Source organism: Plecotus auritus (assembly GCF_963455305.1).
Source record: "Plecotus auritus genome assembly, chromosome: 3".
Classification (NCBI taxonomy): Eukaryota; Metazoa; Chordata; class Mammalia; order Chiroptera; family Vespertilionidae; genus Plecotus; species Plecotus auritus.
The window spans coordinates 62,291,449-62,317,421 of NC_137772.1; the positions used below are offsets into that span (position 1 = coordinate 62,291,449).

Genomic DNA, 25,973 nt, shown 5'->3' on the forward strand with positions numbered 1-25,973 from the left:
TTCACACTCTTAAACACTGACACGCTAAAACAGCCTTTCATATACCAAATTCAGATTTTTTTCATTGGGTGACAAATGAAGATTTTAGAAATTCTTTGCCAGCCAACAATTTCATTTTGGCACTGTTGTACTCTTTGTGTAGCAGAGTTATATCAGGGGTTTTTGTGGTGGTGGTGTTTTTTCTTTAACTTTTGTACTTACTACTTAATAAAATGAATGGGAAACAAAAATGAAAGTATAAGACTAAATATATTTGAGACCCAGATGGAAATCATCAGGTATCCCAAAAGCAACAAATCTTTAGCTTCATTCAGACCACTTAGTAGACTTAAATTAACAACTCTTTGTTCCAGTTTGAAAAGGAAAGGATGAAATTGTAAAACATGTAAAATTGCTAGCATACCATAATTATGGATTTTATAATTTTAGCTCTCTGGGGAATGGACACTCCCTCAACCCAACATTTTATATATCTAATATAAACATTTTATATATCTAATCTTCCCTCAAATTTGACTCATATATATTCCTACCAAAAAGTGACTGTGCAAGAAACATGGGCCTAAATCAAGGCAGTAATGATAGAGAATGAGAAGAAATAATGGTTGTGAAAGGAAACCTAGTACTCATAGGCCTGAGTAATGGGTCATGGTTGAGGACTAAGCCTACTACAAGCACTGAGATATTTTAACTTAGGCCTCTGGATAATTGGTGGGATCATTCACCAAAATATCAGAAGAGATAAAAGCTCTCAAAAGGAAAGAAAATGAATTCAATTTTGGTTTTGAAATGTTTGTGGTACCTGGAATATCTATATGTAAAACTGTCCAACTTATATATCCTTCTACTTACATCTGTGGTTATTTTAATACTTCACTCATACAGATTTAAATATGCTGCTTTTGCTTTTATGAAAGAGGTTGAAAATGGAAACCGTCTGTATTGCCTTCATACTTAAAGTTATTGGATTTGATTTAATGTAGGCATCATCATGAAAATTTTGTGGGGTATCAAGATGACAACCTATTTCAGGATGAAATGAGATATCTCCGTTCAACATCTGTACCTGCCCCGTACATATCAGTAACTCCTGATGCAAGTCCTAATGTATTTGAAGAGCCAGAGAGCAATATGAAGTCTATGCCACCAAGGTATTTGGGTTCTCTCCTCTCTGTTGAATAGCCAGGGTTTGGTGGGAAGAAAGACAGCTGGAAGAGAATGGTCTAGAAGTTCTTTAGTACATCCTTCCATCTCAGGAAGGACATTGAGTCAGCTTTGCTAACTATTAGAGCAGTAAGAAAAAAGCCTACATACATGAAGTAAGTTGCAAGGTCTTTGATAGCAAAAGCAGACTAGTTGGAAAAAACCACTAATGAAGTAATAGTAAAACTTCCCATTATATGATGTCATTTAGTGCTGTAGTAAACCAGACTAGAGAAAGGTCGCTTTGAGGCAGTGCTTAGGGAAGGTTTCATGAGAGAGGAAGCACTGAAATAAATCTTGAACTTCTTGAAATATTGCTTACAATTTTCTCCTACACACTCACCCCCAATTAGGTATAGTAGTATCAGAATAAAGAGCTTTTTGGAAACTGAATAGAATTATATAAATGTAATACAGAGGAAATTGGGTACCACTGAGACTTTTAGAAAGAGGAATGACATGGTAAACATGCAAAGATAATCTTACAGTTCAATTGAGAAGCTGATACATTTAGTCAAAGTTTTCAGTTAGCTATATGGAATTGAATAATGATTATGAAACAAGGTAAGTAAATGAAGTATTTTGTAGGAAAAATTAAATTAACATATTCCTGTACCCTGGTCATTCAGGAATCAAGCAGCCCAAACTGACATCTAGGCACGTTAACCCCAGTCATGTACAACATTTATAGTCCATTCAAACAAGAATGTACACACACTTAGAGAGGTGGTGAGTTAAGAAAATGGCTAGGGAGTTAGCCACTAACTAGAAAATATATAAGCTTTACTGAGGGACATAAGATTCAAACACAGCTTGAATGATGGAAAAGAAATAACTCCAGAACTCAAGGTGAGCAAAAATGTCACAATTTGGAATGAGGTGACAGAAAAAAGAATACGTGGGGAAAAAACAACAGTTTGTAAATTTGTCTTAGAGGAAAAGGAAGGAAAGCTACTTCTCTTTTTAATAAAATGCCCCATAAAGGAAATCATATAACCATCTTAATAACTTTACAAGTGTTTTTTAATGGTGGTATAGTAAATAGAAAAAAATTTTAGTTTACTTTAACCTACATGAAAACCACTAAGTTTCTCATATAGACTGTTCTAACTATAATATAACTGCAATGCTAAAAACTAGTTTTTTTTACCTCTCATTACACTTTAAAGAGAGAATATTAAGTTGGCTCTGAATTTGTGTTTTTCCGCATGTAATACAGGTTTACATATGTGATTACACTATTGTAAACTAAATATAGTCTTTCTTCATTTACTTTTTCACCTAAATTTTTATCTGTCTGTCCTCTTATCTGCAGTTTGGAAACTAGTCCCATAACTGATACTGATCTTGCAAAGAGAACTGTCTTCCAAAGATCATACTCAGTTGTTGCTTCTGAATATGATAAACAACACTCCATTTTACCTGCACGAGTTAAAGCCATTCCTAGAAGAAGAGTTAACAGTGGAGACACTGGTAAGTATAAAGATAAAAAGGGAACATTGAATAACCCAAATAGTTTTATTTGCAGATTTTTTTTCTTTTTTTTTTTTTTAATATATTTTTACTGACTTGAGAGAGAAAGGGAAAGAGAGATGGAAACATCAACGATGAAAGAGAATCATTGATTGGCTTCCTCCTGCCTGCCCCCTACTGGTGATCGAGCCCACAACTCTGGCATGTGCCCTGACTGGGAATCAAACAGTGACCTTCTGGTTCATAGGTCGATGCTCACCCACTGAGCCACACTGGCAGGGTACAGATATTTTTGAATATTAAATTTTTGAAGGGAAAGAAATTGATTAATTTTAAATTGTTGTAGACATTTCTTCTATGTAACATGGCTCTAGGTGTGCCTCTCTAAATTTTGTTTCTTTTTTTTTTTATCCTCACCAAGAATATTTTTCCATTGATTTTTAAAGAGGGAAATAGAAATATCGATGTGAGAGAAACACATCAATTGGTTGTCTCCTGTAGGGCCCTGACTAAGGCCCAAGACAGAGAGGAGCCTGCAACCAAGGTATGTGCCCTTGACTGGAATCAAACCTGGAACCCTTTGGTCCACAGGCTGGTGCTCTATCCACTGAGCCAAACCAGCTAGTGCATAAATTTTGCATCTCAGTTTAAAGAGACAACCAAAAATCATCCAGTGATTACTCAAGAATAAATTGACATTTAAAATCTTACTTGTTAGGCATCTAAGCCAAATGTTGCTACCATTATCCCTTCAACTAAGCTACAGTGAACCAGCAATTCCAGTGACTTATACTTTGACAATTATCTTCTCACTCCCAATAGAAGCTTATAACTCTTTACAGCTAGTACCACTCTGAATAGATAATAAAATTTGTGGATTTGAAACTCTTAATCAGTAATAAAAAAAGTTAGGTACTCTGGACAAGTTGGTATTAAGACCCAAATTGGGGCTGGTTGACTCTGTCCCAAGAGTAAAGTAAAGAAAGAAAACCAAGAAAAAAGATATTATGGTTATTACTTATTAGGTAGATCACTAGTAAGATATGGCCTAATATTTATAGGTGGATGACTTTGTATCTTATTGAAGATCTTCAAGAAAAATATTATTGAGCATCCCCCAATGATTTCTAGTTCATTTAACAAATATTTTTGAGCTTTTATTGAGGCACATTCATTACAAAGCAGTCCTTTAGAAAATGTTGGGGATGAAATACAGATTTCATTTAGGGAGAAAAATCACTTAGTGTTTAGTGTTTTAGAAAGCATGAACTTAGATTCAGCCTGGGATTCAAAACCCACCCCTAGAATTTAATAGCTGTATGACTTTAGGAAAGTAAGATATTAAACTTTTTAAGCCTTAAGAAGAATTTAGGTCATTGTGATTTATGCGAAGTGAAAAAAAAAATACCAAAGCTCTATAGTGAATAAGTTAGGTACTATTATTTTTAAATATAATCTTAAGTATATTAACCTGATGTATTGCCTATGAAAATTAATACCTTTTTTTCTTAATAGAAGTTGGTTCTTCTCTCTTGAGACATCCATCTCCTGAGCTTTCCCGGCTAATCTCAGCCCACAGCTCTCTTTCCAAAGGAGAACGAAATTTCCAATGGCCAGTTTTAGCTTTTGTTATACAGCATCATGATCTAGAAGGTCTTGAAATAGCAATGAAACAGGCCCTAAGGAAATCTGCTTGTCGAGTTTTTGCTATGGAGGTATGAATACATCAGCGTGGTTATTGATTCATTGATCATACAAATCATGTGATGATTCTATTTAATGATGTCACCTTTTTACCAAACAGAAATTGCAGTAAGTTAAGAGACATTAGCCAATTGAAAATATCAAATGTTCCCATCAAAATTAAACTCTTAAGTTTATAAGTAGAAATGACTTTAGAGTTCCATATGTAAGCATTCTAAAGTAATTTATTTCTACATTGCTTTATTATTTGAGTCCTTGTATTATCTTTTTTGAAAAAGTTTTTGTCATTACAGTGTCATTTCAGTTAGAATGATCATGCAAAGGGGATAAATATGCTTTTGAGTTATAAACCTAATAATTATAATTTATCTGAGTCTCTGTTCTCTGGAAATCATAGGATTGCTGAATATCATAGACTTACATATAGTAAATTTTTTTCTTTATTACACATATGATAACCTACTACTTTATTGATGGGAACAAAAAAATATATTTAATTAAATGGTAGCTTGTGTTGAGCTTGAGGTACAGTCTATGTTGATCCTAAATGCAAGATGGGGGGGAAAATGTATTTGAGTAAATTAATATAAGACACATTTATAAGATAAAATGTGGCTTAAAAAAGTATTTCGTTATTACACTTTATAAGTATTATTTCCCCTATTACAGTTTTTTAAATTAGGACCAAAATTTGTGTCTATTTCAAGTTCATCAGTGTATTTCAGTGAAACAAAAGTCAGGCTTCCTAGATTTCATTGAAACATTTAATCTGGAGGTACTTTGTTTCCAATTAAGAAAAGCCCTGAATTTTTTTACTTGTATATTTTCATCTTGAACTCATTTAACCATTATTTATTCAGGCTTTCAACTGGCTTCTGTGCAATGTCATCCAAACAACTTCTCTCCATGATATTCTATGGCATTTTGTGGCATCCCTGACTCCTGCTCCAGCGGAACCAGAGGAAGAAGAAGATGAGGAAAATAAAACAAACAAAGAAAACCCAGAACAAGTAAGAAAGATTTTTGTTTTTTTAATTGTCAATATTTTTATAGGACAGTAGAAATACCTTCATAGAGTATAATAATTTGCATGAGGTCATGCACTGATTATATAACCTAAAGAAAAGAATGCAATTTCAATGCTATGAACAACATATTAAAATATACTTAGTGTTCTCTCTGGCAAAAATTGCTGTCAGTCAATTCTGATTTCTCACTAAGCATCATTGTCATTAATCAACTGGAAGATACTGTTACAGTACAATATTAAATAAACAGGGCAACATTATTATATATATCAGTCTACCTTACAACAATTGTGTAAGATATCGGCATTGATTCTGTGTAGGGATATGAAATTCCAGTGTTTGTCTGGAAGGACTTGGATTTTATTGGAGACAGCCTGCATAATGGACAAGTATTGAACTAGGACACTGGAAGCCTGGGGCCAGCCTGGTTTTTACCTCTGGGCTTCATTTCCATATCTGGAATAAAATTAGAGGACTAAATCTTCCATTTAAATAATGAAACTGTCATAATAGATAGAGAATAAAAACAAACGCTAGATGTTTTTTATAAGCATCACATCCAAAACAGTGATCCAGGAAGATTAAAAGTAAGAAAAAGATAACATCAGAAAAAAACAGACTTCAAGAAAAATTATTAAGAGGAATAAAGAGGCTCTCTACAAAATGATAAAAGATTAATTTTGAGCATGTATGTGCCTAATAAAGCCTTTAAAAAATAAGTAAAAATTGACAGAACTATAAGGAAAAATAGAAAAAATCCACAATTACTATGTGAGATTGTTATATACCTGTAACAGCATTCTATCCCCACATAACTAACCACCCCAAAACTCACTGAGTTAAAACAATTGCTTTATTGGCTCAGCAATCTGGGTCAGTCCCAAAGAGAATAGCTCATTTCTTCTGCTGATAGATTTGTGATTACACCAGAATAGGTACTTTTATGTGGTATTCATTCCTAAAAATAATACAAACATAATTAATCTTTTTTTTAATTCTTTATTGTTTAAAGTATTACAAATAGTATTACATATGTCTCCTTTTTTCCCCCATTGACTGCTCCCCAGCCACCCCAACCCCCCAGCACATTCCCTCACCACCCCCCTAGTGCCTATGTCCATTGGTTATGCTTATATGCGTGCATACAAATCTTTGATCTCTTATCCCCCACACCCTTACCTCCCTTCCCTCTGAAGTTTGATGGTCTGTTCAATGCTTCTCTGTCTCTGTATCTATTTTTGTTCATTATATTCCACAAATGAGTGAGATCATGTGATATTTATCTTTCCCTGACTGGCTTATATCGCTTAGCATAATGCTCTCCAGGTCCATTCATGCTGTTGTGAGTGATAAGAGCTCTTTCTATTTTTACAGCAGTATAGTGTTCTATTGTGTAGATGGCCACAGTTTTTGAATACACTCATCTGCTGATGGGCACTTAGGCTGTTTCCAAATCTTAACTATTATAAATTGTGCTGCTATGAACATAGGTGTTTCTGACTGGTGTTTCTGATTTCTGGGGATATATTCCTAGAAGTGGAATTACTGGGTCAAATGGAAGTTCCATTTTTAATTTTTTGAGGAAACTCCATGCTGTTCTCCACAGTGGCTGCACCAGTCTGCATTCCCACCAGCAGTGCAAGAGGGTTCCTTTTTCTCCACATCCTCGCCAGCACTTGTGGTTTGTCAATTTGTTGATGATAGCCATTCTGACAGGTGTGAGATGGTACCTCATTGTTATTTTGATTTGCATCTCTCAGATGATTAGTGACTTTGAGTATGTTTTCATAAGTCCCTTGCCCTTCTGTATGTCCACTACTGAAAAGTGTCTATTTAGGTCCATTGCCCATTTTTTGACTGGATTGTTTATCTTCTCCTTTGTTAAGATGTATGAGTTCCCTATAAATTTTGGAGATGAGGCCCTTATTGGATATAACATTGGCAAATATGTTCTCCCATGCAGTGGCCCTTCTTGTTGTTTTGTTGATGGTTTCTTTTGCTGTGGAGAAGCTTTTTGTTTATTTTCTCTTTAGTTTCCATTGCCCTAGGAGCTGTATCAGTAAAGATATTGCTCCGACAAATGTCTACTATTTTGCTGCCTATGGATTCTTCTAAGATTTTTATGCTTTCCTATCTTACATTTAAGTCCTTTTATCCATTTTGAGTTTATTTTTTGTGTAATGTGTAAGTTGGTGGCCTAGTTTCATCTTTTGCATGTATCTGTCCAATTTTCCCAACACCATTTATTGAATCGACTGTCTTGACTCCATTGTATGCTCTTGCCTTCTTTGTCAAATATTAATTGAGCATAATGGCTTGGGTTGATTTCTGGGTTCTCTGTTCTGTTCCATTGGTCTGTATGTCTGTTCTTGTGCCAGTACCAGGCAGTTTTGAGAACAGTGGATTTGTAATATAACTTGATATCTGGTATTGTGATCCCTCCAACTTTGTTCTTCTTTCTCAAGTTTGCTGAGGCTATTCAGGGTCTTTTTTTATTCCATATGAATATTTGGAGAGTTTGTTCTAGGTCTGTGAAATATGCCATGGGCATTTTAATGGAGATTGCATTAAATCTATAGATTGTTTTGGGTAGTATGGACATTTTAATGATGTTGATTCTACCAATCCATGAACATGGTATATTCTTCCATTTGTTTATCTTCCTCTATCTCTTTTTTCAATGTCTGCAATTAACCTTTCTCCAGTCTTGTTTACTACAGCACTAAATGACAAATGACATCATATAATGGGAAGTTTTACTATTCATTAGTGTTTTTTTCCAACTAGTCTGCTTTTGCTATCAAAGACCTTGTAACTTACTTCGTGTATGTAGGCTTTTTTCTTACTGCTCTAATAGTTAGCAAAGCTGACTCAATGTCCTTCCTGAAATAGAAAGATGTACTAAAGAACTTCTAGACCATTCTCTTTCAGCTATCTTTCTTCCACCAAACACTGGCTATTCAACTACAATGTCCTGTAGTTTTCTGAGTACAGATCTTTTACCTCCTTAGTTAAGTTTATTCCTAGGTATTTTAATTTTTTAGGTGCAATCTTTTTAAAATATATTTTATTGAATTTTACAAAGAGGAAGGGAGAGGAATAGAGAGTTAGAAACATCAATGAGAGAGAATCATTGATCAGCTGCCTCCTGCACACCCCCTACTGGGGATGTGCCCGCAACCAAGGTACATGCCCTTGACCGGAATCGAACCTGGGATCCTTCCGTCCACAGGCTGACACTCTATCCACTGAGCCAAACCGGTTAGGGCTAGGTGAAATCTTAATGTATGTTTTGGTTATGGTTTGGTTTTGTTATATAGATTTCTGTTACAGGAGTATCTTGAAAGTAACACAATACTGTTAAGTATACATAAGATTCTTTTCTGGGGGAAATTCTTTCAATATACCAACTGGTCAACTTCCTTTCAATTTCTGTCTTAGGACAAAGATACAAGAGTATGTGAACATCCACTCTCAGATATAGTGATTGCAGGTGAAGCCGCTCATCCTTTACCACATACATTTCATCGCTTACTTCAAACAATCTCCGATCTTATGATGTCTCTCCCCAGTGGCAGTTCATTACAGCAAATGGCCCTAAGGTAATTTTATATCTAAATATTCTAGGTACATTGGAAGGGTATTTTATGGGCTATTCAAAGTTCAAAATGCTTGGAAGGCGCCCTTTGCTGTATTTGCAGATATAAATAGTAAGATATGAAGAATCCCTATATATGTGAATGGTGCCTCCCTCATTCCTGTCATAAACTAGAATTGTTCCTCTTCTTAGCTTACACCTGTTTGCTCCTTTATATAATATGGTCCTCTTCACTTTTCCCTCTTTCCTAACCCAAATTACTTTTCTGAGTGCTGCCTAAAAGTAGAATCTTAAATGTCACAAAATGAGAGAGGGAGAATGAAATCTCAAAGACATAAATCAAAATAGGATTTTGAATTGAAAATAATCTTAAGAAAAATGAAGTTATATATATTCTCCCTAACCTTAAAACTTCCTTGAGGAGCATCACTTCCTTTTAAGTCCAAACCTGCTGAGTTTTTAACATTTACATTGTGAACCTTGTTATTAGACCCACATATACTGGAGACTAACATATAAGTAAATCTTCTATTGATTTTTATAAGAGATAGGTCATTGCAGTGATTTGGGCTACCCACGCCCCTAATGGGTAAGACCAACAGAGGGGAGATTTTGTTTTCTCCTCACAAGATTTTTGAAGTGCAAATAGTATGGAATTGTAAGACTAATAAATTTGAGAGTCTGTCATAGTTAAGGTAACACTTGTCACAAAACTGATTTATTACCTTTTTTGCTTCTATAGCCTTCATCTTCATGTATACAATCCTATATAATAATCCTATATAATAAAAGGATAATATGCAAATTGACCCTAATAGTGGAACAACCAGTCACTATGGTGCGTACTGACCACCAGGGGGCAGACGCTCAACGCAGGAGCTGCCCCCGGGTGGTCAGTGTGCTTCCATAGGGGAAGTGCTGGTCAGCTTCTGTCTGACAGGGGGAGTGCTGGTCAGTACGCACCACAACAGTGGTGGCAGGAGCCTCTCACACCTCTGCAACAGCACTAAGGATGTCTGACTAACAGCTTAGGACTGCTCCCCCCGGGCTGCTAGAGTGATGTCTGACTGCCAGCTTAGGCCAGATCCCCTGGGGAGTGGGCCTAAGATGTCAGTTGGACATCCCCCGAGGGGTCCCGGACTGCGAGAGGGTGCAGGCCAGGCTAAGGGACACCCCCCTCCCCCCGAGTGCACAAATTTTTGTGCACCTGGCTTCTAGTTTATCTAAATTTAAAATGAGTGAACCTGCCTTAGAACTTACCCCATTTTTTCTTATAAATTAATTTTACTTTATAAAAGCACCAATAGTAATGTTTTTGTTTCCTGGAGTTTTTAAATTTCCATTTTTACCTAGATCATTAAGATTACTTGAAATGTTAGAATTTCTTAGAAATTCCTGAAAAAGAATTATTTAATATATTGTTTATGTCTTTATAGATGCTGGAGTCTGAAATTCAAGCAATCTGATCACCAGTTCCTCCATCAGAGCAATGTATTTCATCACATTAACAACATTTTGTCAAAATCAGATGATGGAGATAGCGAAGAGAGTTTTAGCATCAGTATACAATCTGGCTTTGAAGCTATGAGTCAGGTCAGTCATTTAACAATTATCCTGTTACTATACAACAGCGTATTATTTCTTATCTCATGATTTATTATCATGGCAGATTTCCATTTGAGTATTATAATTACTTATAATTGTTTCCGGTAGGAATTATGCATAGTAATGTGCTTAAAGGACTTAACCAGCATTGTTGACATAAAAACTTCAAGCCGGCCTGCCATGATTGGCAGTTTGACAGATGGTTCCACAGAAACTTTTTGGGAATCAGGAGATGAGGATAAAAACAAAACTAAGAACATCACCATCAACTGTGTAAAAGGAATCAATGCTCGCTATGTTTCTGTTCACGTGGACAATTCCCGAGATCTTGGGGTAAGAAAGGAAATTTAATTTGTGGCACATTGGTTCTTTTCAGGCAGTTAGTAATCATGTACTGTCATTTCTGAGTTTGGCAAAAAGATGGAACTTTACCAACCACACAGCATTTTGTATTTACCAAAGAAATCATAAGTCTAACAACAGATTAATATGACTGGGGGTACTGTGGAATACCAATTCTAGAAAGAGGTCTTATTACAAATATAGCATGGCTACATCTAAGCAAAATGAATGTCTTCTCTATACTTTTCTACCTTTATGCCCTTGTTTAAGCTAGCCCCTTGGCCTGGAATTCATCCCTTTATACTCTCTCATATCCTCCACGTCTCTAGACACAGCAGAGAAAGCCTCTCCCAGCACCTCCTCTATAAAAAATTACTCTTTCCCTTCTCTGAGTTATTTGTATATTACTCTGATGGCACTTAATACATTTTGACCTATACTGTCACAGCTTTCTGTTCCTAAACCTCACCCCCAGCTGTCATGGAGGGAGTGAGGGGACTTTCTGGACTAACCCAAGTAATCATGATTTATACTTTACCTAGCCCTGCCTGTCCATATGTTTCAAATGGGTGAAGCACACTTTTACAAGGAACTAAACAAAGGGGAAAGAGTCCTGTTTGAGTGATAAGAACCCAGAAGAAAGAACCACTGCCAAATCCCCATACTTCTAACCCCATTCCTAAGGAAGGTTATTTATTGGAATTATTTTCTCCCAAAATAGATGTGCCTTGTTAGCAGGTATAGTGTTAATGAATCTCCTTGGATCATTACCAAACTGCTCCCATCCATTTGCATATTTCCTTTTCCAGGAAGAGCCAAAGTAGGGGATTGGGTCTTGGAGAACCTGGATGGTATATGCCAACCACAGAAGTCCAGTACGCAATCAGAGCACTCCTTCCATTCTTAGCCACTCTAATGCCTGTCCATCAGTGCAGACTCAGTTCTCTGGAGCTGGCTAAGAAAAAGGGGGGTAGCTAATATATCATGAACTTACCTTACTAGAAGGTCAAGTGTAATAAATCAATACATTTTTCTGATTAGAACTCACTGCTCATTACAAACTTATCTTTGATTCATGGTCCATTTTAAGCCAGGAAATACTCTCCCTCAGAACAGTGATTCTAATCAATTTTAAATGTCCGCCTTTTAAAGGAGATCATCTTAACTCTTCATTTTTAAAAGTTTCAGTAGGTAAGCTGACATCTGCTTTTCTTTTAAGAAATTTCCTCTAAGTTATGCATCCTTGAGGCTCACTTACTAGTACTTCTGTGTCCTCCAGCAGTGCCCACCAGAATACCTTATAGACCAGCATATGTTGATTTGAATTCCATCAGCTTATAGCACTTAAAGTGTGCAGCTCCCCAAGGAAGTAATATTAATCTGTTTCTTGATATACTTTGCATAAAATTTATTTAACCTTAAGATCTGTGGCTCTAGTGCCACCATGACTCTTTTCACTACTTAAGAGTTTGAGCTTCTACTGTTTGATATTTATTTTTTGTGTTAATATTCCTTCTCTGGTTTAGCAAAAGTCTCCAGGGGATATAACCCATCATTCTCATATATCCTTCTCCAAGTTCATAATGGCACATTGTGACAGTCACAAGTATTTGTTAGTTAATCCTTCCTTCTTTTTACTTAAAGAGAGAGTGGGACATGAGTGACAAGCAGGATTATTGAAAGACTTCATAATAAAGAATTTAAATGTTTAGAGTTTGACTGAAAAGGGGGAAGGGCAAGCAACTCTCTCAGAGCTCATGGAGAAAAGTTGAAATGTGAGATTTAAGGTAGAGTTTGTGAGAATAAGAAATTACTGGAGTTGAGAAATTATGGTTGGTTGGACAAACGGAGTGAGGTTAGTTGGGAAGGACCATTAAAGACAGACAGAAAGTTTATGTAGGCTGTAAGAAATCATTGGAAAGTCTGGAAAAGGAATATGTCATAATAACTATTTTGAATTGTCTATTTTAGAATAAAGTTACTTCAATGACCTTCTTAACTGGAAAAGCAGTAGAAGATTTGTGCAGAATAAAGCAGGTAATTAAAATTTTGTCATTAAATGTTTTGCTACTTAGGGAGAAATTTCTTCTGTCTCCATTGTTGAGTTTTAATTTTGGCATTATAAGAAATCATCTATTTAAAAATGCTAAATTGACAATTGGTCCATGTAAAGGGACAGTTACATCCATCCATGTACTAAAATTGTGCCCATTATGACCCTAATTTATCATAGATTTGATTCACAATTGACACCTGAATTCGCCTACACTTCAGGTTAAAACATAGGTTGTGGTCCTCTGAAAATCTGTCACTTATAATATTGCAACTACATCTAGTTTGCAAGTCAATTTACAAACCAACTCTAGAAACAGGTTAGATTTTATCTGGGAATATATCTGAGATTATAAACTCAGATGGGAGAAATTTTATCAGAGCTGTTCTTCTATAGCTACTTTGTCCCATGGACACTGACCATTGTTGTTGGTTTTTAATCATATTGAAAGAATGAATTGAGATTTTGGATTACACAAACAATAATTTTTGTTTAAATTGTTAAAGAATTTGGGGAATCCAAACGATGTAACTCAGTGGTTGAGCATTGACCCATGAACCTGAAGGTCACAGTTCAATTCCCTGCCAGGGAACATGTCTGGGTTTGGAGCTCTATCTCCAGTAGGGGGCATGCAGGAGACAGCCAATGGATGATTCTCTCTCATCATTGATGTTTCTCTCTCCCTCTCCCTGCCTATCTCTAAAAATCAATAAAAACATTTTTTTAAAAAGAATTTGGGGAAATAATCTTGTTCATTGAGATAGTGTTTGCTTATACATAATGGTCTTTTTAGGAAATTGACATCAATTAAAATTTATCAAATTAGATGTCTATAATATAAATAATATAGAAATCTTGGATTATTTCTTGGATGTCAAATGACCTAAGAACAATTTTCATTTTATCAAGTGAAGAGTGTCAAAAACCATTTCACAGGGCATTGGAATTTAATCTTTGATAAAAGGCTATATTCTCAATGAAATACCTATATATATATAAAAGCCCAGCCCTAGTTGGTTTGGCTCAGTGGCTAGAGCATCAGCCTGCAGACTGAAGTGTCCTGGGTTCAGTTCTGGTCAAGGGCCCATGCCCGGGTTGCAGGCTCGATCCCCAGTAGGAGGCGTGCAGGAGGCAGCCAATCAATGATTCTCTCTCATCATTGATGTTTCTATCTCTCTCTTCCTCTCCCTTCTTCTCTGAAATCAATAAAAAAAATATTTAAAATAAATAAATAAAAGCCCAGGACTGGAATGGCAGAACAACCAGAATGACCAATGGCTATGATGTGCACTGCAGCAGCTAACCATCCTGATCTGGGCCCAATCAGTGCCCCCTCCCCCTGGCCAGCCCCCCCTGTGATCGGCCCCCAACACCCCAATAGAGGGTGGAGCTGGCCAGCCAACCGCCCACGGTCCCTCTCCCCCGCCCCTCCCCCTGCCGCCCCGTGTGATGGGCCCCCATTGGGGCTGGCTGGCTGGACCTACCCATGCACGAATTCGTGCACCGGGCCTCTAGTAGTAAAATAATCACAAATATGAAGTTACTTATTATATAATTTTTATTTATTTTTTTTAAAGATATATTTTATTGATTTTTTACAGAAAGGAAATGAGAGGGATAGAACATTAGAAACATCGATGAGAGAGAAACATTGATCAGCTGCCTCCTGCACACCCCCCACTGGGGATGTGCCTGCAACCAAGGTACATGCCCTTGACCGGAATCGAACCTGGGACCCTTCAGTCCACAGGCCGTCGCTCTATTCACTGAGCCAAACCGGTTACGGCTATATAATTTTTTTAAAAAGTAAAACATAGGTAACTGCACATCAAAATGCTTATCTTTAAGTGGATTTAATGTGAAAATGCACAAAACAGAACCTCATTGTGAGTATTTCTACTTATGGTCAGTATAGATAAAGTACAGTCATATAAATTGTATGTAATGGTTTCACTTCTGTAACTTGCGCATTCTAATTCTCAATTCCATCCCTTAGTGAGAATCCTTCTACTGTGTTAACCTTTCTTTCTTCATCTGTATAACAGCTACTATAGTATTACTTACCCTGACAAAGTTTAAATAAGATAATAAGTGTGAAATTACCTAGAAAACTTTACTCTTGGTACAATTATGTGTATTTGTGCTGTTACTGGTGCTAAGTCTAGGACAGTGATAAAAAGTGATACAGCTGTGTCAGGTTTCTGTCCCCTTTCTGCTCTGCCAGGTTGATCTGGATTCCAGGCACATTGGTTGGATAACAAGTGAACTTCCAGGAGGGGATAATCACATCATCAAAATTGAATTAAAGGGCCCAGAAAATACACTGAGGGTTCGACAAGTAAAGGTTTTGGGCTGGAAGGATGGCGAAAGCACAAAAATTGCTGGCCAGATTTCAGCCAGTGTGGCCCAACAGAGGAACTGTGAAGCTGAGACTCTGCGAGTGTTCAGACTCATCACGTCGCAGGTGAGTGTCCTTCCTGCGAATTCCAGCACAGGTTATATTATTTCAACAAAAATATCAAGAGGGTTGACAAAATATTTTGTAGAACTTGCTGGCTACAAATGTGGCCCATTTTTTGTCTCATAGCCTAAACTTCATAATTCTGAAAAGTATTGGTGTAGAGCAGAAATAACATGGTAATATTAATAAAGCCTGCACACAATCAGCTGATGAGCCTTCTACCTTTCACCATGGTAATTCCTGCCATTAATTTCTTCGCATACCCTTGTCTTCTTCGTCAGGTATTTGGAAAACTCATCTCTGGAGATGCTGAACCCACCCCTGAACAAGAGGAAAAAGCACTGTTGTCATCACCTGAAGGAGAGGAAAAAGTATACAATGTATTTATTTGTATTCTAAAAATATTTTATTTCCCTTTTTCATTTTCTTTTGTTCAGTGAAATAATCCATGTATTGCTGTGTATTTTAATGGATATGTAATAATTAGTTTATGTGCAGTTCATATTTTTTATTTTAGTTAGAAGATAAAGGAACTATCAAAAGAAATTCATCATTCATGTGTGATCTAGCTAGTATTTTAAGTAGCAACAAAATTTTCTCTATACTTTGGGCTGTTGTATTCAAGTGTTAGCATTTGTAAAATTATCTTAGTCATTTACTGTGTAGTATACCGTCAGTCATCTTCTTCCTCCATTTTCTCTGTCTTCACAGTCTAGCCTAAAGATCGTCTTCTCCAAGAACTTTCTTTATGCTTTCCCCCAAACACAACATAGTTTTCTGTAAACTAAATATTTAGCCTCTGCTAAACTTCATAGTAACCTCTATGTGTCTCTTGGTTCTCACTTGTTATGCTTACTTGTATACATGTTTTATCATGTCTTCTACTGAATCATAGTCTCTTAAAGACCAAGTACATGTCTTGTTTGTCTTTGTATCCACCATGGCATAAACACCCATGTGTTGAGTAAATTTTTATTGGAATAACCTGTTCTTAGTACTATTCTTGAAATTTCTTCTAAAATGCAGTTGCATTACTTAATTTGGTCAAAAGCACTGTACCTAAAAGGAAAACCTCACTCATTTCCAAATCAGGAAGTCAACTTTGATTAATCTCATTATTTTTGTGTCTTTAGATGTTACAAATAACCATCTTGGCAGCCCTTTGAAAGATAATTTCAAGGATTTACCTAGTTTAACGCTGCCTTCTGAATCCACATTTTTCTATTTGGGGTCTGTAAAAAAATAAGATTTCATAAACAGGTAATTTCTTTCAGCATCTTTTGCAGATATCATTTTAAAGACTCCAAGACTGTGTAACTACTCATTAAACCAATTAAATTTTAGCAAGTGGCAATTCTATCCTTTAAAACCTTGAGAACTGGCCTCAAAAAAACTTGCATTCTGTCCTAAATATTAAGCCCCTGGGCCCCCAATAAATCAACAAGGATACTATATAGTATATAATTAACTTATTAAATATGTGAAAGAATTGCACTTGTGATAGGATTTCAGAGTACATTGAGATAGACCATTGTGCCCTGGAGTGATCAGAGCAGGCTTCTTGAGAGAATATTGGACATGAGTTAGACTTGAAAGAGAATGGATGAAAGTTGGATTAATGGGAAGATGGGTCCAAGAGTTCATTGGAGATGCTGGGCTAATAGGAGAGTATATATTGAGCTGTTATGATTGAATAGGAAATACTATACCAGCAGTTGGATGCCTATGAAATAACATAATTTTTAAGAGAATCACTTTACATCAGTTTTTTTAAGTAAAGTTTACACAGAAAAATTTTATCCTTTTCAACTGTATCATTTGATGAATTTTGACCAATATGTATACAGCAGTGAAATCATCACTGTAATCAAGTTTAAAAAAAAAAAAAGTTTTAAAGCACATCACTTCCAAAATTTTCCTCATGCTTCTTTGTAGTCAGTCCCCTCATCTCATGCCTAGACCCTGTCAACCACTTCAGTGTAGCATCTGTTTGGATCTTTCACTCATGTTTTTGTATTGGGTTATTTGTATTATTATTATTGGGTTATAAAATTCCTTTATATATTCAGTATATTCAGGCTATAGGTCCTGTGTGTTCAAATATTTTCTCCTATTCTGAAGCTTATCTTTCAGAGAGCAGTTCTATCTAATGAAGTCCACTCTATTTTTTTCTAAATGACTCATGATTTTTGTGTCTTATCTAAAATGTAAAGTCACAAATATTTTTACCATATTTTCTTCTAGAAACAGAGTTTTAGTTATTTTGTTTAGAACTATATACATTTTAAGTTAATTTGTCTGGATTCTCTGTTCTATGTCATATCATCTATATATATAAAAGCCTAATATGCAAAGTGTCCCCTCGGGAGTTTGACCGGGAGTTTGATCTCTCGCTATGACATGCGCTGACCACCAGGGGGCGGCACGGAATGAAGGAAGGCCCCGGCCAGCAGCCGGGGAAGGGAGGCCCTGATCAGCCCTGATCACCAGCCAGGCCTAGGGACCCCACCCATGCACAAATTTCGTGCACCTGGCCTATAGTATATATATATGTAATTTTACACCACCATCTGACTGTCTTGATTACTGCAGCTATATAGAAAATCATGGAATCAGATTCCAACCTGGTTCTCTTTCAGTGCTGTTTTCTAGGTCCTTTGCATATCCATATAAAGCTTAAAATTAGTTTGTCAGTTCCCCTCCTGCCCCCAAAAAATATTTTTGTATATTGATTGAAATTGTACCAAATTGATAAATTAATTTGGAGAGAATCGGTGTCTTAATAATATTGAGTGCTTTTATCCACAAGCATGTTATAGGCTCTCCATTTATTTGGATCTTATTCAATTTCTGTTAGCAATGTGCTGTAGTTCAGTGTACAGGTCTTATACACATCTTATTAAATTGTTCCCTAAACATTTTATGGTTTTTATGCAATTGTAAATGGTGTTTTCTTCTTGCTTTCCAGTTGTTCATTTCTAGCATATAGTTGAATTTTGTGTATTGAATTACATCCTGTGATCTTAAATCCACTTACTCTTGAAGCTTTTTTGTGAAACCTTTGAGATTTTCTTCATAGACGATCATGTACTCTGCAAGAGTTGGCTTTACTTCTTCCTTTCCAATCTATATGCTTTTAATTTTTCTTGTATCTTTGGAATGTTGAAGACCTTCAGTACCATGTTGAATAGAAGTGTTAGGATCAGACATCTTTGCCTTCTCCGGATGTTAAAAGGAAGGCATTCAGTCTTTCACCATTACATGTGATGTTAGCTATAGATTTTTTTGTAAATGCTCTTAATCAGATTGAGGATATTTCCTTCTATTTCTTCCTGGCTTGTTAAGAAATTTTGTCATAATGGATATTGTCACATATTTCTCTTTTTGTATTTTCTTTTATTCAGTAAAATAATCCATATATTATTATGTCTGTTAATAGATATGTAATACTAGTTTATGTGCATTTCACTTTTCTTTAGTAAAAGAGAAGGTAAACTAGGGGACTGGTTGTTAAATGGTACAGTGTTTCTTTTGGGATGATGAAAGTGTTCAAAAATTGACTGTGGTGAGGATTGCACATATCTGCGAATATGCTATAAACCATAGATTGCACATTTCAAATGACATGGCATAGTATGGTATGTGAACTATATCTCAGTAATGCTAATTTTAAAAAGCCAAAAGCCATAAATTATGAGAAAATTTGTTTCTGTATGATTTAGCTAGTATTTTAAGTAGCAAAAAACATTATTCTACAAATTTACATTATTTAATAGATACAGGGCTATCGCAGTTATCTACTGTTCTTGAGTGGGGCTATGGTAGTTCTTTATGTAATTTGTCCATGTCATCTAATTTTCTGAGTTTATTGGCATAAGTTGTTCATTATATACTCTGGTTATCCTTTTAATATCAGTAGAATTTGTGGTGGTATATCTTCTTTTATTATTCGTTTCATCTGTTTACTTTGGGTTTGATTTTTTTCTAGTTTTATAATACCCAAATATAGAACATAGACTTGAGACCTTTCTTTTCTCAAGTAATGCTGTGATTTTTTCTTCTAACCACTGCTTTAGTTGAGTGTCACAATTTTTGAGGTGGTGTGTGTGTGTGTGGCTTTTTTTTTTTTTTCCATTTTATTCAGTTCAAAATATTTTCTGACTTCCATTCTGATTTCTTCTTTGGCCCCTGGATAGATATTTAAAAGTGTTTTTTTTTAATTTCTAGATATTTGGGGATGTCCCTCATAGCTTTCTATATTAATTTCTAGTTTAATTCCATTGTGATAAAAATATATACTTTGTATAATTTTGGTCCTTTTAAAATTGTTAAGCCTTAGCTGATTTGGCTTAGTAAATAGAGCATCCACCTGCAGACTGTAGGGTCCCAGGTTTGATTCTGGTCAAGGGCACATGCCCGGGTTGCAGGCTCGATCCCTAGTAGGGGGCATGCAGGAGGTAGCCGATCAATGATTTGATGTTTCTATCTCTTTCTCCGTCTCCCTTCCTCTCAGAAATCAATAGAAATATTTAATAAATTAATAAATAGAAAAGAAAATTGTTAAAATTTTATTTCTGGCTCATAATATGATATGTTTTAGTGGATGTCCATGTGAACTTGAAAGAAAATATGAGCTCTGTTTTTGTTCTGTGATGGGGTTCTATAAATATCAGTTAATTCCAAGATGGTTGGTAGTTTTGTTCCTGTCTTCAAGAGCCTTTAAGCAAAAGAGTGCCTTGTCTCAGTTTTCTTACCTGTAAAATAGGCAGGACATCAGATTTTACCTTATGAAGTTGTTGTGAAGATTAAATAAGAATATATATGTATATGTATACACACACACACACACACACACACACATACATATTCCATTTACATTCCCAACAACAACAGTGCATAAAGGTTCCTTTTACTCCACATCCTTGCCAACACTTGTTATTCTTGTCTTTTTCATAATAGCCATTCTAACAGGTGTGAGGTGGCATCTCATTCATGGTTTTGATTTGTATTTCTCTGATGATTAGTGATGTACAGCACCTTTTCATGTACCTGTTGGTCATCTGTATGTCTTCTTTGGAAAAATGTCTGTTCAGATCTACCTTTTTTTTAATCAGTTGTTTGGTTCTTTTGCTATTGAGTTATATTTTAGAGATAGTCCCTTAACAGATACATGATTTGCAGATTTTTCTTTTCCCACTCATTAGGTTGCTTTTTCATTTTATTGATGTTTTCCTTTGCTGTGCAGAGCTTTTTAGTGTGATGTAGTCTCACATGTTTTATTTTGATACCTTAAAATGTCGAATGTACTAATTTTATTCAAAGAGCTTGTTTTTTCTTTTTCCTTTTTCTATGTAAAGGCAACGTCAGATGCTGACTTGAAAGAACATATGGTTGGAATCATATTCAGCAGGAGTAAACTGACTAACTTACAAAAACAGGTTGGTTCAGATCCATTTCTTTGTCTTCATCAGTTTTTTGTTATTTTCCAAAATCTATGGAGGCTTTCTTATGCTCTCTTTTATAGATCCTGCAGAATATATCTGCCTTTATCTAGAGAGAAAAGAGTAGATTGGCATACCTGCATCACTTTAAAGATTCCTTTTGAGTGTTAACTTTCCTACTTTGCTGCTCTTTGATATTTATTTTCAGGTAGATTATTTCATTTTCGTGACAAATGCCCAACTATATCAGATTTCATTTGTATGTCCTGTGTTCCTTTAACCACCTTTTTTTGTTTGTTGCCTGATTTTTTTTTATTTTGCTGAGCAATTATATTAACTAAACCAGTGTTAATATTTTTAATTGCAAGAGGATTGGGAAGTAGCATGACATTGTTCAAACATGCCCAAATAACATAAAAATTAGCCCTTCAAAAATCAAGTAAAATATTGGTTTTAAATTAGCCCATTATTGCCCTGCCAGTGTAGATCAGCAGTTGAGTGTTGACCTATGAACCAGGGAGTCATGGTTTCATTCCTGGTCAGGGCACATGCCAGGGTTCCAGGCTCGATCACTGGTGGGAGGCATGCAGAAGGCAGCAGATCAATGATTCTCTCTCATCATTGATGTTTCTTTCTCTCCCTCCCTCTTCCTTCCTCTCTGAAATCAATAAAAATATATTTTAAAAAATAAATTAGCCCATTATTTTAACTTTAAATACCATTAAATAAATGACAACTTTATTTGTGCTTCATTTCTTTTTAACAGCTTTTTGTTGAATCTTAGTTGTAAAATGTACTATTATTTTTTATATCACTTAAAAAGAAAATTTGCTGCTTATTAAGTTGTGAATACCATTAATTATAAAATACATTATGAATTTAAATGTTACAATGGAGTTGATAGAAGTGATAAAATACGGTAATTTGTGTTTGATGTCTTAAACCAGCAATTTTCAACCTTTTTTTTTCATCTCGTGGCGTACATAAATTAATTACTAAAATTCTGTGGCACACCAAAATATGTATTATTTGTGGATCTAACAAAAAAATAGGTATAATTTTGATTTATTCACACCAAACAGCTATTGTTGTGTGGCTGTTATGTTTGTATTTGGCAATCTAAGGGAAAAGAGGTGAGTGCCCCTGACTAAATAGTCAGGTACTGCATGTTTTAAAAATTCTTGCTGCACACCAGTTGAAAATCTCTATCTTAAACTATAAGGCAGGGGCATTAGTAGCTTGTATATAAGTAGGTTCTCCATATCAGTTGATTTAGATACTCAGATTTTTAATCATGGTTCCCCTAGTTTTTTTTTAAAAAAAACGTTTTTTAAGACGAGTTGAGAGAATGGTATGATATAGAATTAACTGCGAGGAAAATATTAAGTTGAGTATCAACTATACTGGTATTCTTGTCTGTTTATAAGAAAACTAGGAGTAGTAAATCAAACTTACAAATATGTTTTTATGTTTTCCTTATGTTGCTATGTCACCTTTTAAATAGGTATGTGCTCACATAGTCCAGGCTATTCGCATGGAAGCCACCAGAGTTCGTGAAGAATGGGAACATGCCATATCAAGCAAAGAAAATGCCAATTCTCAGCCCAGTGATGAAGATGCCTCCTCTGATGCTTACTGCTTTGAGCTGCTCTCTATGGTTTTAGCATTGAGTGGCTCTAATGTGGGCCGGCAGTATCTGGCTCAGCAGCTAACTCTGCTCCAGGATCTCTTCTCACTGCTCCACACAGCATCCCCTCGAGTCCAGAGACAGGTGACTGATCATACCACTACCCTTTTGGCTTATTTCTTACTTGAAACATTGTTGAAAATTAAACTAGTGAAGTACAGAACTTTATCAGTTTTGTTTTATTTTGTTAGATTTTAGGTTTTTGGATTATATTTTAACTCCATGCTTTTTATTTTTGACTCATTGTGATTAGAATATGGAAGAGGAAAATACAGTTTAATTTACTAATTTGCTGTTGTGATAAGAGTGTTCTGGCTATGAGTTTCTTATTACCCTTGAATTTTCCCTTAATCCTAACCAAATAAAAGACATCTTTTTTTCTTGCTGCAATGAAGTGGTAATTACCATCTGGGAAATTTTTTAAAAATAGTGTTGATATTATATTTCTGTGCTTCTCAAATATTTGAAGTCATAGAATGGCAGCTATGTTCATTTAAAAAGTTGGAAACTTTAAAACACCAATCTTTAAATAGAATTCTTTCCTTTTATTTTTCTAACCAGGTGACCTCCTTACTAAGACGAGTTTTGCCAGAAGTGACGCCTAATCGTCTGGCCAGCATCATAGGAGTGAAATCTCTCCCCCCAGCAGATATCAGTGATATCATTCACTCAACAGAGAAAGGAGATTGGAATAAGCTAGGTATTTTGGACATGTTTCTAGGATGCATTGCCAAAGCCCTTACAGTACAGCTCAAAGCCAAAGGAACCACCATCACAGGAACAGCTGGAACCACCGTGGGCAAAGGCGTTACAACAGTTACCCTTCCAATGATTTTCAATTCCAGGTTGGTCATTGTGGCTGTTTTATACTAAAATAGAACAGAATGAGCTACTGTTTGGAGAATTAAGACATGTCAAATTCTACCTTATTTGTTTATTCACCATATAAAAGCCATATATACTGACCCGTGTATATAAAAGAATGCTGTATATAAAAGTCATTTTGGGATTAGTGGGGAAAAGAGTCTGCAAAATATATGACCTTGGGATAATTCCCAAGTACAAAAATAATTATAGGCCCTTACCTCACACCATATACAAAAATAAACAACAATAATTAAAGTTTTATATATATTTCTTTTAATTCTACAAGGACAAATCATAGAATATTTTTGTAATCTTCAATTTGGGAAAACTTTAAATGAAACACAGACCCAAAAGTCAGAGAGGAAAAGATTCACACATTTGACTACATAAAAATGAAAATTAGAGGCAGAAACCAAGATGGCGGCATAGGTAAGCACCTAAACTGCTGCCCTGCACAACAATTTCAAAACTACAACTAAAAGACAGAACGGACACCATCCAGAACCACAGGAAAGCTGGCTGAGTGGAAATTCTACAACTAGAAGGAAAGAGGAAAGCTCACGGAGAAGGAACGGCAAAGAACTGAGGTACGGAGACACACGCGCACCGAGAGGAAGTGCAGCAGAGTGCCTGGCTGGCTTTCTCTGGCGGGAGGGGGAAAGAAGCCCCCGACTGCACTGAACCCCAGTTCCGACTGCACTGAACCTCAGTTCCGGGCGAAACCCTGTGGACCCAGGCTCATACAGGGGGAGTCTGGACTGTCAGGTAGAGAGAAAGGCACACGGAGACTCGGGAGCCGCGGCGGCAGGGATCTGGAGGTGCGAGTGTGCACAAAGACTGACTGCGGAGGTTCCCACAGGCTATCCCTAGTGGAAGGGAGTCAGAAACTCCTGACTGCACTGAACCCCAGTTCCGACTGCACTGAACCGCAGTTCCGGGCGAGCCCCTGGGGACCCATGCTCTTACGGGGGAAATCTGGACTGTAAGGCGGAAACTCGGGAACCACAGAAGGCAGAGGTCTGGAGACTTGCGCTCAAGGGCAGGGCTGATGGGAAGCCAAGACTGTCTGCCCCGCCCTGAGACTCCACCCCTTCCAAGCTGAGCACAGAGGCTTTTGCAATCTGGCAAGGCTAATCCTATAAGGCTGTCTCCAGCACCGAAAATCTCCCAGTGTAGACACAGCTGATCTCACATCAATTCCTCCCAGTGATACCAACAACAATCAAGACTTAACTACAACAAGGCTGTACACACAGTTCGCAAAGGGGTGCACCAAGAGTGTCCACCTCAAGTTAACTGGGGAGGCCGACCCACTGGGCCATATAAGAAACATAGCACACAAAGCTACTCTACCAACGCAGGGAAGCAGTGAAAAATGGGGAGACGAAGAAACAGATCACAAACGAACGAAATGGAGGAAAACAAACGACTGGATATAGAATTCGAAACCACGGTTATAAGGCTCTTCAAGAATATCCTAGAAAAGGCTGATAAATATAACGAGACCCTCGAGGATATGATAAAGGACCAACTAGAAATTAAACATACACTGACTGAAATAAAAAATATTATACAGAGACCCAACAGCAGACTAGAGGAACGCAAGAATCAAGTCAAAGATTTGAAATACAAAGAAGCAAAAAACACTCAACCGGAAAAGCAAAAAAAAGAAAAAAGAATCCAAAAAGTTGAAGATAGTGTAAGAAGCCTCTGGGACAACTTCAAGCGTACCAACATCAGAATTATGGGGGTGCCAGAAGAAGAGAGAGAGCAAGATACTGAAAACCTATTGGAAGAAATAATGACAGAAAACTTACCCCACCTGGTGAAAGAAATAGACTTACAAGTCCAGGAAGCGCACAGAACCCCAAACAAAAGGAATCCAAAGAGGACCACACCAAGACACATCATAATTAAAATGCCAAGAGCAAAAGACAAAGAGAGAATCTTAAAAGCAGCAAGAGAAAAACAGTTAATTACCTACAAGGGAGCACCCATAGGATTGTCAGCTGATTTCTCAACAGAAACTATGCAGGCCAGATGGGAGTGGCAAGAAATATTCAAAGTGATGAATAGCAAGAACCTACAACCAAGATTACTCTACCCAGCAAAGCTATCATTCAGAATTGAAGGGCAGATAAAGTGCTTCACAGATAAGAAAAAGCTAAAGGAGTTCATCACCGCCAAACCAGTATTATATGAAATGCTGAAAGGTATTCTTTAAGAAGAGGAAGAAGAAAAAAGTAAAGAGAAAAATTATGAACAACAAATACATATCTGTCAACAAGTGAACCAAAAAATCAAGTGAATTAAAAATCTGAGGAACAGAATAAACTGGTGAATATAATAGAATCAGGAGCATAGAAAGGGAGTGGACTGATAATTCTCAGGGGGAATGGGGTATGGGGGGGTGCAGGAAGAGACTGGACAAAAATCGTACACCTGCCGAAACGGGTTTGGCTCAGTGGATAGAGCGTCGGCCTGCGGACTCAAGGGTCCCAGGTTCAATTC

General features: G+C 36.4%; 1 protein-coding gene across 27 annotated transcripts in view; it reads left to right on the forward strand.

Annotated features, from left to right (window-relative positions):
• The window catches only part of MYCBP2 (MYC binding protein 2), a 308,362-nt gene that overhangs the window by 262,086 nt on the left and 20,303 nt on the right, over positions 1 to 25,973 (forward strand). For 25 of the 27 annotated variants that reach the window (XM_080658818.1, XM_080658842.1, XM_080658839.1 and 22 more), the window contains 13 exons: positions 984 to 1,151; positions 2,519 to 2,676; positions 4,192 to 4,391; positions 5,241 to 5,390; positions 8,850 to 9,010; positions 10,443 to 10,599; positions 10,720 to 10,944; positions 12,925 to 12,990; positions 15,231 to 15,470; positions 15,749 to 15,847; positions 20,825 to 20,905; positions 22,413 to 22,679; positions 23,157 to 23,440. In XM_080658818.1, the coding sequence (XP_080514944.1) occupies positions 984 to 1,151; positions 2,519 to 2,676; positions 4,192 to 4,391; positions 5,241 to 5,390; positions 8,850 to 9,010; positions 10,443 to 10,599; positions 10,720 to 10,944; positions 12,925 to 12,990; positions 15,231 to 15,470; positions 15,749 to 15,847; positions 20,825 to 20,905; positions 22,413 to 22,679; positions 23,157 to 23,440 (2,256 nt within the window). The remainder of the gene's footprint in view (positions 1 to 983; positions 1,152 to 2,518; positions 2,677 to 4,191; positions 4,392 to 5,240; positions 5,391 to 8,849; positions 9,011 to 10,442; positions 10,600 to 10,719; positions 10,945 to 12,924; positions 12,991 to 15,230; positions 15,471 to 15,748; positions 15,848 to 20,824; positions 20,906 to 22,412; positions 22,680 to 23,156; positions 23,441 to 25,973) is intronic. The other 2 variants (XM_080658838.1, XM_080658837.1) reach the window with 1 other exon arrangement.